Source organism: Ictalurus furcatus, chromosome 24, assembly GCF_023375685.1.
Source record: "Ictalurus furcatus strain D&B chromosome 24, Billie_1.0, whole genome shotgun sequence".
Classification (NCBI taxonomy): domain Eukaryota; kingdom Metazoa; phylum Chordata; class Actinopteri; order Siluriformes; family Ictaluridae; genus Ictalurus; species Ictalurus furcatus.
In genome coordinates this window covers 5,554,541-5,567,511 of record NC_071278.1, presented here as the reverse complement: position 1 = coordinate 5,567,511, position 12,971 = coordinate 5,554,541, and the positions used below count along the sequence as shown (strand labels likewise).

General features: G+C 40.5%; 2 protein-coding genes across 3 annotated transcripts in view; both read right to left on the bottom strand.

The window, feature by feature from the left end:
* Window positions 1-7,331, bottom strand: part of LOC128600371 (serine/threonine-protein phosphatase 6 regulatory ankyrin repeat subunit A) — a 39,823-nt gene extending 32,492 nt beyond the window's left edge. Inside the window, exon 1 of the mRNA XM_053612799.1 lies at window positions 7,133-7,331. Within this exon, the coding sequence (XP_053468774.1) occupies window positions 7,133-7,159 (27 nt within the window). The 5' untranslated portion in view covers window positions 7,160-7,331. The remainder of the gene's footprint in view (window positions 1-7,132) is intronic.
* Window positions 7,332-11,478: 4,147 nt separating this feature from the next.
* snx13 (sorting nexin 13) overlaps window positions 11,479-12,971 on the bottom strand; it is a 37,730-nt gene continuing 36,237 nt past the window's right edge. For both annotated transcript variants that reach the window (XM_053612690.1, XM_053612691.1), the window contains exon 26: window positions 11,479-12,821. In XM_053612690.1, the coding sequence (XP_053468665.1) occupies window positions 12,589-12,821 (233 nt within the window). In that variant the 3' untranslated portion in view covers window positions 11,479-12,588. The remainder of the gene's footprint in view (window positions 12,822-12,971) is intronic.

Genomic DNA, 12,971 nt, shown 5'->3' with positions numbered 1-12,971 from the left:
ACAGACAGACATATAGATAAACAGACAGACAGATATATAGACAGACAGACAGACAGACATATAGACAGACAGACAGACAGATATATAGATAGACAGAGACAGATATATAGATAGACAGACAGACAGATATATAGATAGACAGAGAGGCAGATTGTCACTCTTCTCTGAGGAGGCCACAAGTTTTTCTCTCTCTCTCTCTCTCTCTCTCTCTCTCTGTGTGTGTGTGTGCATTGTAAAAGGGAAATTAGTGGCAGACAGACAGGCCTTTGTGTTTCATATGACAGGACAGGGGAGTGGTTTGTACACACACACTCTGGACGTTCAGGAGGCTCCACAGCGTATCTGCTGAATCATTCTCAGATTAAAAGCATACGTCAGAAAGTGCAGACACGCACGTTCCATCCACAGCCATCCCTGTACGCGTACGCACACATATAGAAGAGAAGATCGAATTACATCAAAGTCTAAAGCGTGAGGAGCTCGGCCTGACTCCTGTTGTGTTTTTGCTATTCGCAAAAGCGTTGAGGTTTTTTGATTAGCATGTCCTCGACAAATCTCTAAATACCCTAACAAACAAACAAACAAACAAACAAACAAACAAACAAGCAAACAAAACCCTCAAACTAATGCATTTTTCCAGCATCTCCTGAGCTGTGCACCGTAACCATGAAGATTAAAACAATAAAGGCTTGTAATATTACACTTTATGTGTAATGAATCTAGAATATATGAAAGCTGCACTTTTTAAATTAAATTATGGAAAAAAATTAATTTTTCCACAATATTGTAATTTTTTTTTTTAGATGCACCTGTATATAACGATACATATGTAACGTTTTTAAGAATATCAGGATTTGATATTTTGCTCATATCCACATACCCACCCCAATGCCGGCCAAAGGGAAGGTACTAACCGGTGTTTATGTTTCTGTAAAGCTGCTCTGAGACACTGTTGTCCATTGGTAATAGCGCTATACAAATGAAAGTGAATTGAACTGAACTGAATTGAAGTATATATAAGTAGATGAATTGGGATGCAGCATCTGTGTTGGCAAATTCTCGAGATTCTATACTTATTTAATATCAGCGGTGAATGATGAACTTCTAGAATTTGCTTCAGGTAGTGTTTAATAAACACTTCTTGTTGATCTGGGTGAACTTTAACCTTTAACGTCAGACTTGTGAGGCTGTAAATAAATCGAATCACTGTGGTCTCTAGGGTTGGGCGATACATCAATAAAATACCGATATTGCGGTAAATGATTACGCGATACACTTTTCTGAGATATTGTTGGTATGGTGATGTGTTTTTTTTTTAACGTTTTTAATCATTACAAATGAAATGGTACTGAACGCATGCCGTTCATTTGATGTCTTTTTTTTTTTTTTTTAAACAAAATCGTCAAACATCAAACTCAGTTTAGCATTTAAAAAAAAATATTTTACATTTATTTTACTACTGTTTTCCGGACAGTTTGGTAGCTAAATTATATATCATGATAAACATAGTGTATCATAGGAATGTCCTCAATGTCCTCGTGATATGATATTTTTGACATATTGCCCAGTCCTAATGGTCTCCCTCCAAAAGCAAATGCAGGAAGTGCTATTGATTGAACAGCACTATAGTCTGCAGGAAGAAGTGTTACAAATGAGGTACCTAGCTAACATTAACATTATGCTCTCTCTGAAGTCACATGCCATGAGTTCTGCTTTACCAAAACAAAGAAAATAAGGAGTTTCCAATTTGCGTTTTCACAGCAGCTGGATTTCATCATGTGGGTAAAAGTGCAGCAAACAACCCGTTGTTTTCTTTTTTGTTGTTTTTATGAAGCTGCCATGTGAAGTTATTTTTATTCTATAGATTGAGATTTGAGATGAACAATATTTCCCTGCTTTGAACTCATCTCTGGTAAGTTCACCGAGCACACAACACCTCCTGTTCTCACCACATCTCGGCCATGCGTGTAACCCAGAATTTAAAACTGCATGACTCAGAACTGCAAAAAAAAAGATATGCATTGGTCATATTTCACTTTTTAAAAAAAATTTATTATAACCACCAGGATGAGAAAATCTGGCAGGAGTTTGCGCATGTATGTGTGTGAGAAAGAAAAAAGGGAAAACTGCGAGAGATTTACAGACTCTGCTCCAGTGGATATTAGTCCCATGCGTATGAAGCTAACTGTTTACATATGAGTGACCGAGAACGCCTGGAGGAACGTTCTAGACTCACCACAGTCCCCTATTAACTCAAGCTCTTTCCAACATTGACATGCCAATGCAGCTCCTCATGACCTCAACTGAAACGGCACTCTGGATCTGAGGCGAGTCAGGAGTCCCGAGTTTCCACTGATCTGCCGGACAAAACCTTTGGCTACTGCGACGCTCAGTAGATTCAAATATAACCCGCTGTGTAAGTATAGCGCATGACTAATCACACGTGAGTGCACCGAATCTCTCAGGGCTCTCTCTTTTATTAACAGCACACAAGTTTCTTCCCATACCAGAATACAAATCATCTCAGAATGAAGTTTCACACACAAACGGAAACGTTTCTATCCCGATGGGCGTGGTCTCTTCCCAGATGACTCCGCCCACACCTACATTGCACGAGGGATCACTGAACTGTTTAAAATCCGTCTCTGGTTATTACCATCGATCTGCTCATCTGTGTCCAGCTTTTGTTAGACCTGTTGTAAAAGATCACACACCGAAAAGTAGAGTTTTCCTACCGCATCCTCAACCGATTACAAATCCACAGCTCGCATCTCGGCCTTTTCTACACAAGGATCTTTACGCTGGAATTGAATGGGAATTAACCGGGAATGGGTTAAGCGTAAAAGCAAGTTGAAATCCAGGAAAGACTGGCGTGACGCTATAGATTTATACACCGATCAGCCAGGACATTAAAACCAACGACAGGTGAAGTGAATAACTTGCTTATCTCATTACAGTGGCACCTGTCAGGGGGTTGGATATATTAGGCAGCAAGTGAACAGTCAGTTCTCGAAGTTGATGTGTTGGAAGCGTAAGGATCTGAGCGACTTGAGTGACAAGGACAAAGTGACATGGTTAGATGACTGGGTCAGAGCATCTCCAAAATAGCAGGTCTTTTTGAGTCTTTATTGATCACGTATACAATACAGCACAGTCAAATTATTTTCTTTACATACCCCTGGGGGGAAGCTGGGGTCAGAACGCAGGGTCAGCCATGATACTGCTCCCCTGGAGCAGAGAGGGTTAAGGGCCTTGCTCAAGGGCCCAACAGTGGCAGTTTGGCAGTGCTGGGGCTTGAACCCCCAACCTTCCGATCAGAAACCCAGAGCCTTAACCACCAAGCCAGAACTGCCCCCAAGTCTTGTGGGGTGTTCCCGGTATGCAGTGGTTAGTACATACCAAACGTGGTCCAAGGAAAGACAACCGGTGACAGGGAATCAAGAACAGGAAGATACACCTGTGTCATATCAAGTCAAGTATCACATCCATGGTAAATGAGAACGAGGGCTCACGAGTAAAAGTGAAAAAGGTTTGATATGGAAGGCCTGTTGACGATGAGTGTTAAAACACACACTATTAATGCAAAGGTTTGTAAAGACCCTGTCTGTTTGTAAAGATCCTGTTCTCATTCCTTTCCATGTCTTCAGGCTCCCTCTAGAGGAGAACCAGCACACTGCTTCACTGGAAGGAGTTTTCTCCTCTCACACGCGTCCACACGCATCCGCTTTACAGAAACACGCATCCGCTTTACAGAAACGCGCCGAGAGATGAACAGCTTACCTCTGAGGAACTGACACTACATTTGCCCTCTACACCTTATACTGCAGTGCTCGATTCTGACCGATTCGTTTTCTAGAACGGGTTCTAAAAACACACACACACACAAACATTTTATATTATTATTATACACAGATATTGCAGGCATTGTGTGCATTTGTTATAACAATTACAAACTGTAAGCAGCTGATTAGATGTTAATTGTCAAAAGTATCATTATCATCAGGAACATATCTTGTATCGTACAAATGTCAATCACTGTGATATGATATTTCTAACATATCACGAGCCCCTAATATAATACTGCATCGCTAAACTGAGCTGCTATTTTAGGCGCCGCTCTCTTTGTTCACATTTCAATGCTGATCACATAAGTCCGAGTAATCGTCACGGCTATTTATGTGTATGTGCGCGTGTATGTGCGCGCGTGTGTGTGTGTGTGTGTGTGTGCGCGGGGGGGTGTAATGACGCAGTATCCAGCTGTCCTGGCCACGCAGAGAGGTGACAGCTCACGCCGCAGGCCGTCCGAGCCTCACATACAGTGCGGACATCCTTCTATACTTTTATTATTTAAAACATGACAAGGGGAAATATCACATTGCCTGTATGTCACGGAGAGGAGGATGGAGAGGAGGATGAAGAGGAGGGCGGAGAGGAGGACGGAAAGGAGGATGACGGAGAGGAGGACGAAGAGGAGGAAGGAGAGGAGGGCGAAGAGGAGGGTGGAGTGGAGGAGGACAGGGAGGAGGACGGACAGGAGGAAGACCCCGCGTCTAAATGCAGCTTTCACTCTGCAGCATGCTTGCCAAGTCACTCAAGTTTCTCTCACTTGAACTGCCGATCGTTTCAGAAGCGACGCTGGGACAGAAATAGACTTTGTGTCGCTCAGACAAAAGGCTTCTGAAGTCATGTTGTATTTCTGAACCCAGTTAGATCTGTACAACCAGTTTAACAGTTAAATAAAACCACAACCTTAAAGACAAACAACGTGCAAGACGAGACAATAAGAAGAGCCAAGAAGCAGATGAGCGTCCTGGCTGTCAGTCTCGTCCAGAGAACGCCAACACGCCATCAGGAAGGCCAGCTGCTCCCGCACGCGCAGTCCAAAACCACACGGCACAGACACTGTGCTGCTTAAAACCTACTGATTTATCTACGTGTGTACACGTGCTGACACGTTCCGAGAAAACACACGTTCCGAGAAAACACACGAGTCTGATTCCTAAATAAACCCACGAACACCAGGACAATGCTTTACTTGCACAACATGTCCGCTTATTACATCATCCATCCATCCAGACATTTACACCCATCCATCAGTTCATCTATCCATGTGTATCCATCCATCCATCCAGACATTTACACCCATCCATCAGTTCATCTATCCATGTGTATCCATCCATCCATCCAGACACTTACACCCATGTATCAGTTCATCTATCCATGTGTATCCATCCATCCATCCAGACATTTACACCCATCCATCAGTTCATCTATCCATGTGTATCCATCCATCCATCCAGACACTTACACCCATGTATCAGTTCATCTATCCATGTGTATCCATCCATCCATCCAGACACTTACACCCATGTATCAGTTCATCTATCCATGTATATCCATCCATCTATCCAGACACTTACAACCATCTCAGTTCATCTATCCATGTGTATCCATCCATCCATCCCTCCATCCATCCAGACACTTACACCCATGTATCAGTTCATCTATCCATGTATATCTATCCAGACACTTACAACCATCTCAGTTCATCTATCCATGTGTATCCATCCATCCCTCCCTCCATCCATCCAGACACTTACACCCATCTATCAGTTCATCTATCCATGTGTATCCATCCATCCATCCATCCCTCCATCCAGACACTTACACCCATCTATCAGTTCATCTATCCATGTGTATCCATCCCTCCATCCCTCCATCCATCCAGACACTTACACCCATCTATCAGTTCATCTATCCATGTGTATCCATCCATCCATCCCTCCATCCAGACACTTACACACATCTATCAGTTCATCTATCCATGTGTATCCATCCCCCCATCCCTCCATCCATCCAGACACTTACACCCATCTATCAGTTCATCTATCCATGTGTATCCATCCATCCATCCCTCCATCCAGACACTTACACCCATCTATCAGTTCATCTATCCATGTGTATCCATCCCCCCATCCCTCCATCCATCCAGACACTTACACCCATCTATCAGTTCATCTATCCATGTGTATCCATCCATCCATCCCTCCATCCAGACACTTACACCCATCTATCAGTTCATCTATCCATGTGTATCCACCCCTCCATCCCTCCATCCATCCAGACACTTACACCCATCTATCAGTTCATCTATCCATGTGTATCCATCCCCCCATCCCTCCATCCATCCAGACACTTACACCCATCTATCAGTTCATCCATCCTTGTGTATCCATCCATCCATCCAGTCACTTGCATCCATCCATCCATCCAGTCATATCCATCATTCTATCCACCCAGTCACTTGCATCTATCCAGTCACAGTTTAACTGTTCTACTCCACTATCAGAATCAGTTATTGGTGTAATTTTACATCCCTGAATAATGCAAATGCATAAAATCACCTTCACTCTTATTACTCAACATTTCTGAATGAAAAAACAACAACAACAACAACAACAACAACAACAATCAGACAATGCTGTCAGTGTCTGTGGTTTACAAAGTTATTTACTTATTTATTTATCCTTATCCTGATGCGTAATGATCGCCTTTGCTTTATAAAATTCCAGCATCACTCACAATGGCACTTTTAAAAGGAGCAACAGTCATTTTTCAGGAAGAACTTCACACACATGAAAGCACGCTGTATTTATATGATGATTAAGTGATGTTCATTAAAGCTCACTACTGCAAGTCTCCTAACAGAATAATATCACGCTAACGCTGGTTAGGAGAAATTTTATTTAAACTTATACAGCAGCGTATAAAGTCTCATCTCCGCTAAATATAGACAGACACTTGTAGGAGATAAGAATGAGTCTTAAATTACCCGTGTCTACAATAAAATTTAATTAAAAGTGCCATATATGCCATGGTCCTTATGTGCGTTGCTAACTAGCTACTCTACCTCGCTAGCTAGAGTTGTTTTCCCAACCGTATTACGACAAATCCCGCCCCTAAACTCCGATAGGCTAATACTCTTCCTCGAGTCGTTCTACTGGCTGGAAGTAAAAGGGATTAACCAATCACAGCGAAGAAGGCGATTTGTCTTGTAGTACGGGTGGAAGAAAAAATATGAGTAACTGCAGCTGGTTTAAGTAACGTTAGTTAACGAGAAATTGCAACAAACCTGGTCTCGGATTCTGAGAACCACCATGTTTCTGGCTTTTCGTTAGATTTCATACGGATTTCCGCTTTAGTGGTTCTGTTAATTCCTGTAGGAACCCAGTCCTCCACCTGGTAGTTAGTGCATTAATTATTCTGGTTTATTTCAGTTCTCCCTGCTTCCCTTTACGCTTCCCACACACGAGCTGTGGGTTCCACAACATTACCGCCACCGTAACCGAGCACTCAGGACGCACGCGATTGGCTGGCTATGTGTGAGACGTAGCAGTAACGTCGTCGCTGATTGGTTTAGATGCATGTATGGCGGAGGTTAACGCTCCTGAGGCGTAGAGAAACAAATACATTTATTTTGCCACTTTTGTATACGTTCTATACACATTATGGCACTTTTGTATACTTTTTAGGTATTAAATTACTGAATGTAGTTTATAACTAGACCCTGTTTATTAGTACAATATTGACAGGACCAACACTGATCAGATATTTGCCAGCAAGGCAATGTGCAGGTTATTGTTTCTATAGCAACAGCACATTCACATAGACTTGTATGGCAACCACTCTACATAACCTAAGACTAATAATAAGTAATAGTTTTAATAAAATGGGGCTGTACTCGAACACAGACACATGTGTCTAATTAATTATATTATATATATATATATATATATATATATATATATATATATATATATATATATATATAAATAAATAAAAGGAGAGGTTCATTGAAGGAGTGTCCAGTGTCAGTGCTTTGTAACAGGAAGTTTTCAGGATGGAGGACTTTGCGCTGTCTGGTTTCTTGGTAACATGATAATCTGTGCTCTTTTTTTTTTGGTCTTATTGACTACAAGAGAAAGCTTAAAAAAAAAAAAAAAAAAAAAAAGAAAAAGATGATGGTGAGAGATTGAACTGTTTATTGCTGCTATAACAAGTTATAACTGGAATTAACTTGTTTGTTGCCCTGCTGAAAAACAAACAAACAATAGAAACCCTCATATAATTTGTAATGGTTTTAATGGGAATTGTATTGGTTTTAATGAAAACTGTAATGGTCCATGTGGGTCTGTACTGGTAATTTGTTGTCTTCTATTGGCGGTATGTTATGTCTAGTGGATACCATTAAGGGCCGGTAACAGTTTTAATGGTTAGCTGATGGTTTGTAATGGTATTTGTAGTGGCAACCATTAGAATTTCTACAATGGTTTCTAGTGTGTTATTTTTCCCCCCAGCAGAGTGAACATTGCACAACGTTCCACAAATGTAACTATAAATGGATAATGGATAAAAGGTAAGATGTGCCGTTCTTCCATAAATTACGCCACCCGGCTGTTGATTATTTTCCTAGAACACTATGATGAATAGGTTGGGTTTTTTTTTTGTTTTTTTTTTAAGTCTTTTGATTATGTAATATAAAGTAGTGCCATGTACTGTACAGTTCAAGCAAATATTTATAGCCAAAATAAATCAGTTCTTTCCACCATTTAATCCTTAGGACTCATAATTTTGATGTGACTGGCCGTGGCTGGGGGAACAAGTTAAGTTATCCATAACTTTTATCCCAAAATAAAAGAATCCATAAGATTACTGAAAAATGCTTTATTCTATTTATGCATGTATTTATGTATTATTTATTTATTTTTATAATACATAAAAAATACAATGTACATCCCATAGTCCTGAACTTATTGTGCAGTTCCAGGGGCACAGAAGAAAATAATAATAATAAAGTACAATAGAATCTTACTTATACATACATCTATAATATATATACACACATAAATGATTGCATTAAGTGAAATAAAATCCTTGACAACCTTGCTGTAGCTGTATTAGGGTTATATGTTGTATGAATCCCCCTTTTTTTTTTTTTTTTTTTTTTTTTTTTTTAAGCGTATGAATTAGGCTTGGGTCCAGTCCATTTCATCTTAATGAATATGAAACTTTCCCAACCTAAGTAATTATTTTACACTTTACACACTTATTGTTATCTCTGAAATAAACCAAACAAATCAATATTTCCTCAATATTTTTGTGTAAATAACTATGATGAAGCAATCAACACGTGTGTTTATGTTTAGTGCTGTTTTATAGTAAAAGCTCTGGGAATCAAGTGTTGTGCTCCACCTTGTGGCCTCTTTTTATACCACAAAACAAGGGTTCCAAGGGTTACGCGTGTTCCAGTACATAAACTGATCACTTCTATTTCCAGATGTTCCTCCTGTCCATAAAGATGCACATCCTCGTTCCTGGTAATATACAGTTGAGTTCATAACTTTACATACGCCTTGCAGAATCTGCTAAATGTTCATAATTAAAATAATATAGATAATAAAAATTGCTTTTTTAAAAAAAATTTCATTCTGCCATGAATAAGCTATTTATAGATGTTTACATATTGTCTACAAAACACAATAATAACTAAATTTACACAAATGAACCAGTTCAAAAATTTACACACCCTTGCTTCTTAATACTGTGTGTCGTTACCTGGATGATTCACGACTGTGTTTATGTTTTGTGAGAGTTCTTCACGAGTCCCGTGTTTGTCCTGAGCAGTTAAACTGCCCACTGTTCTTCAGAAAAATCCTCCAGGTCCTGCACACGCTTTACTTTTCCAGCATCTTCTGCATATTTGACCCCTTTCCATCAGCAGCTAAATGATGTTGAGATCCATCTTTTCACACTGAGGAAGACTGAGAGACTCGTACACGACTATTACAAAAGGTGCAAACGTTCACTGATAATCAAGAAGGCAACACGATACATTAAGAGCCAGGGGGGTGTAAACTTCTGAACAGGATGATCGGGGTAAAAAGTATTATTTTATTTAAATATCTCCCCCCCCCACCCCATTTAGTACTGCCCTTTATTTAAATTTTTCTCCAGGAGACAAAATAAGAACAATTTACAGTGATTCCTAGCTTTGGCTCCAGGGTCCTGTATCCTGAGCTCAGGTCACGGTCTGCTGTTTATAAATTTTTACAAATCCACTTTGAGAATTTATTTTTTTAAATTCTCATCTAAAAACCGAGGGGGGGTGTAAACTTCTGTACTCGACTGTATTGTCTCACCTCATGAACAAAACTCCACTCCACTACCTGAGCATTAGAAATACTGTACCAGTACTGAGATAAATGAGAAATGACACCATTTACTGCACAGTGAGTTAGTCAAAGTTTTATTAGTGTTATACGGAGTTCTGCTGCTCGAAAGGAGTATCTTAGAAGCAGGATGCAAACACTCGAAACCATTTTAGAGTCATTTTTTTTTTGTTTCAGTCAAGTGACCATGACATTCAGCTTCACTTCTTTTTTTGTTTGTTTGTTTGTTTGTTAAAGAAAAATAAGAAAATATAATCGACAGTACATTTAGGCACACTGTTGACACATACTGTACACCGATATGTACAAGGTAATAATTATAGATTCATATATATGGGGATTTGACGAACACAAAAGAAACGACAGAAACAAGCTGTCCTGCATCACGGAGAACCTTTTACATGGGTTCTAGGTGAAAGCGGAGTGTGTTAACTCATTAAAACGGTGCCGTGTAGCATCAGTTGAACCGATCACAGAAGGCTGCGGATCATTAAATGGTGAGTTTTTACAGTAATCAGGAATGATATAAAAAATTAAATAAAATAGAAAAAAAAAAAAAGAAGAAAAAAAAAAAACACGGCTTGGTGGTTGGGGGGAAAAGAAAAAAAAAATGAAAAAGAAAAGCATCCAGGAACCCTCATCTGTACGATTTAAGTGCTATTTAGTTTAAAAAATTTTAAACGAACCTCTAGTCAGGTTCACTGTGCTGATCCATACACGATGATCATGTGATTGTGGGTTACAAAGCCACCCCATCCTGCATGCTGTAAAGCCCAGAGGAGAAGCACGACTTGTTACACCGATGATCGAGATCTGGTATACAGTCAAATATTCATCGGATTTGACCCAATAACCCCCTGTACTAATCAGTACAGACCTGCGCTGGTATAATAGAACGTTTCGTCTCCGGGAGCGAATAAGCCATGCACGGACCATCGTCTGGGTAGCACGACGGTTGCCGGGACACGAAAGAAAACAAACGCAGACTTATAAAACAAGTCTTTTTAACGTAAGCCGAGTCATTTACAACGACGGAATGTATTCTGATGGGTTTTTTTTTTCTGGGATATTTTTGGATTATTTCATTATCTCAAACCTGAACATTTTTACACCATTATTTGAACACATGCAAAGAAAAGAAAAAAAATTATATATATCTCTCACAAAAGATTAATGACATTCTCTAAATAAAAGTGTGATTAGGTCCGAGTAGGCATCTTTAACGTGTCTCTGAAAATGTGTGGATGTGCTTAATGAAAGCTACGTCTAAGCACACGTCTCTTTTGGTTGTAGAGAATTAAGGCTGATTTTCCTAACTGGTGCTGGCACACGCTTCTGACTCCGACTTTAAATGCTACACACGGGTCTTTACGAGTCTACTAGTGTTCAAAACGTGTACACATCCTGTATGTGCCGTGTGGGGAAAGAAAAAAAAAAAACCCATGAAGGACGAGTACAGACAGGTTTGCCAAGAGACAGATACATTCTTTAACATATAGTGCTGTAGAGGTGGAGTCCTGCAGGGCGCCAAAACTTTTCTCCTTTTTCGTTTCGTTTGTCAGAAATGTGCGAGCAGGTCTTGTGACAGTTATTTTAACGCTCTTCCATCAGACGGCCTGAGCGTCAGTGCTGCATGTATACTTGGTTATGAAATCACTCGCGTGGTTCGGACATGATTTCACTCGCTAAAACGTGACGTATGGTGCGATTAAAACCCGCCTTCCAGCCCTAAAAACAATCTTTACCTCAGATATGCTCGTGATAAAAAAAAAAGCAGCTCAGTACGAGCCACGTTTGTGTCAGTTTTCCCTCCTCGCGTTGTCCATTACATCGTTTAAAATCGTTTTAGTCTTTACTTCGACGCACCTTTGCAAACTCAAACAAGTTTATCCACAGGGAATTATCCCACATTGCAACTTCCTCCCAAAATAATAATAATAATAATAATAATAATAATAATATTAATAACAACAACAATAATAATAATAAAAAAAAAGACAAAATGAGATACAAATACTGAAATGCTGACGTTACAGGTCAGGCACTGCAGCATCTTAGTGGTGACGCTCCACAATGCTAAAATGAATCCTCTATGCTACAGCCGTGTGGATACAGTGCTTCTCTTAAGAACAGGAAGGACTGAGAGGGCTGGGGTGTGTGATCCACAACACACACACAAACATATGCACACACCCTCATACTCTCTCTCTCTCTCTCTCACACACGCACACACACACACACACACACACACACACACACACACACACACACCCCCAGCCCTGTGTCTTTCTCCAGCCTCACCATGGGCCGGTCCTTCCTCCTCTGTGAGCGGTGCGCTTCCTGCTGCCGAGCCACTGCGTCACCTCTTCTGTAAGGTGCGGACTTTCTGCGAATAAGTGCGGATGCGTGGCGAGCGTGAGTGCAGCTTGACGAACAGCTCGGGGAACTTGTACTGAGGGAACATGGTTTCGAGAAACCCCTCCAGGAAGACATAGACCAGGCGGCGGTTCAGCTGCTGGTGCTGGAACATTTCAAAGACCCGGAGGATGCCCTTGCGCGTGGTTTCCGCCCCTATGATGTGCTTGAGTTCGTCTGGGGGATGAGGGGGACGGGACAGAAACAAAATAAAAACAGTGGTGGTAAGGAACACGACAGTGTACACAACAGCAATGTAACAGATGTTCGATGCTGCCTTCAAGTCCTATCAGAGATACAGTAATTATGAGGGTCAGAGTCATAAAT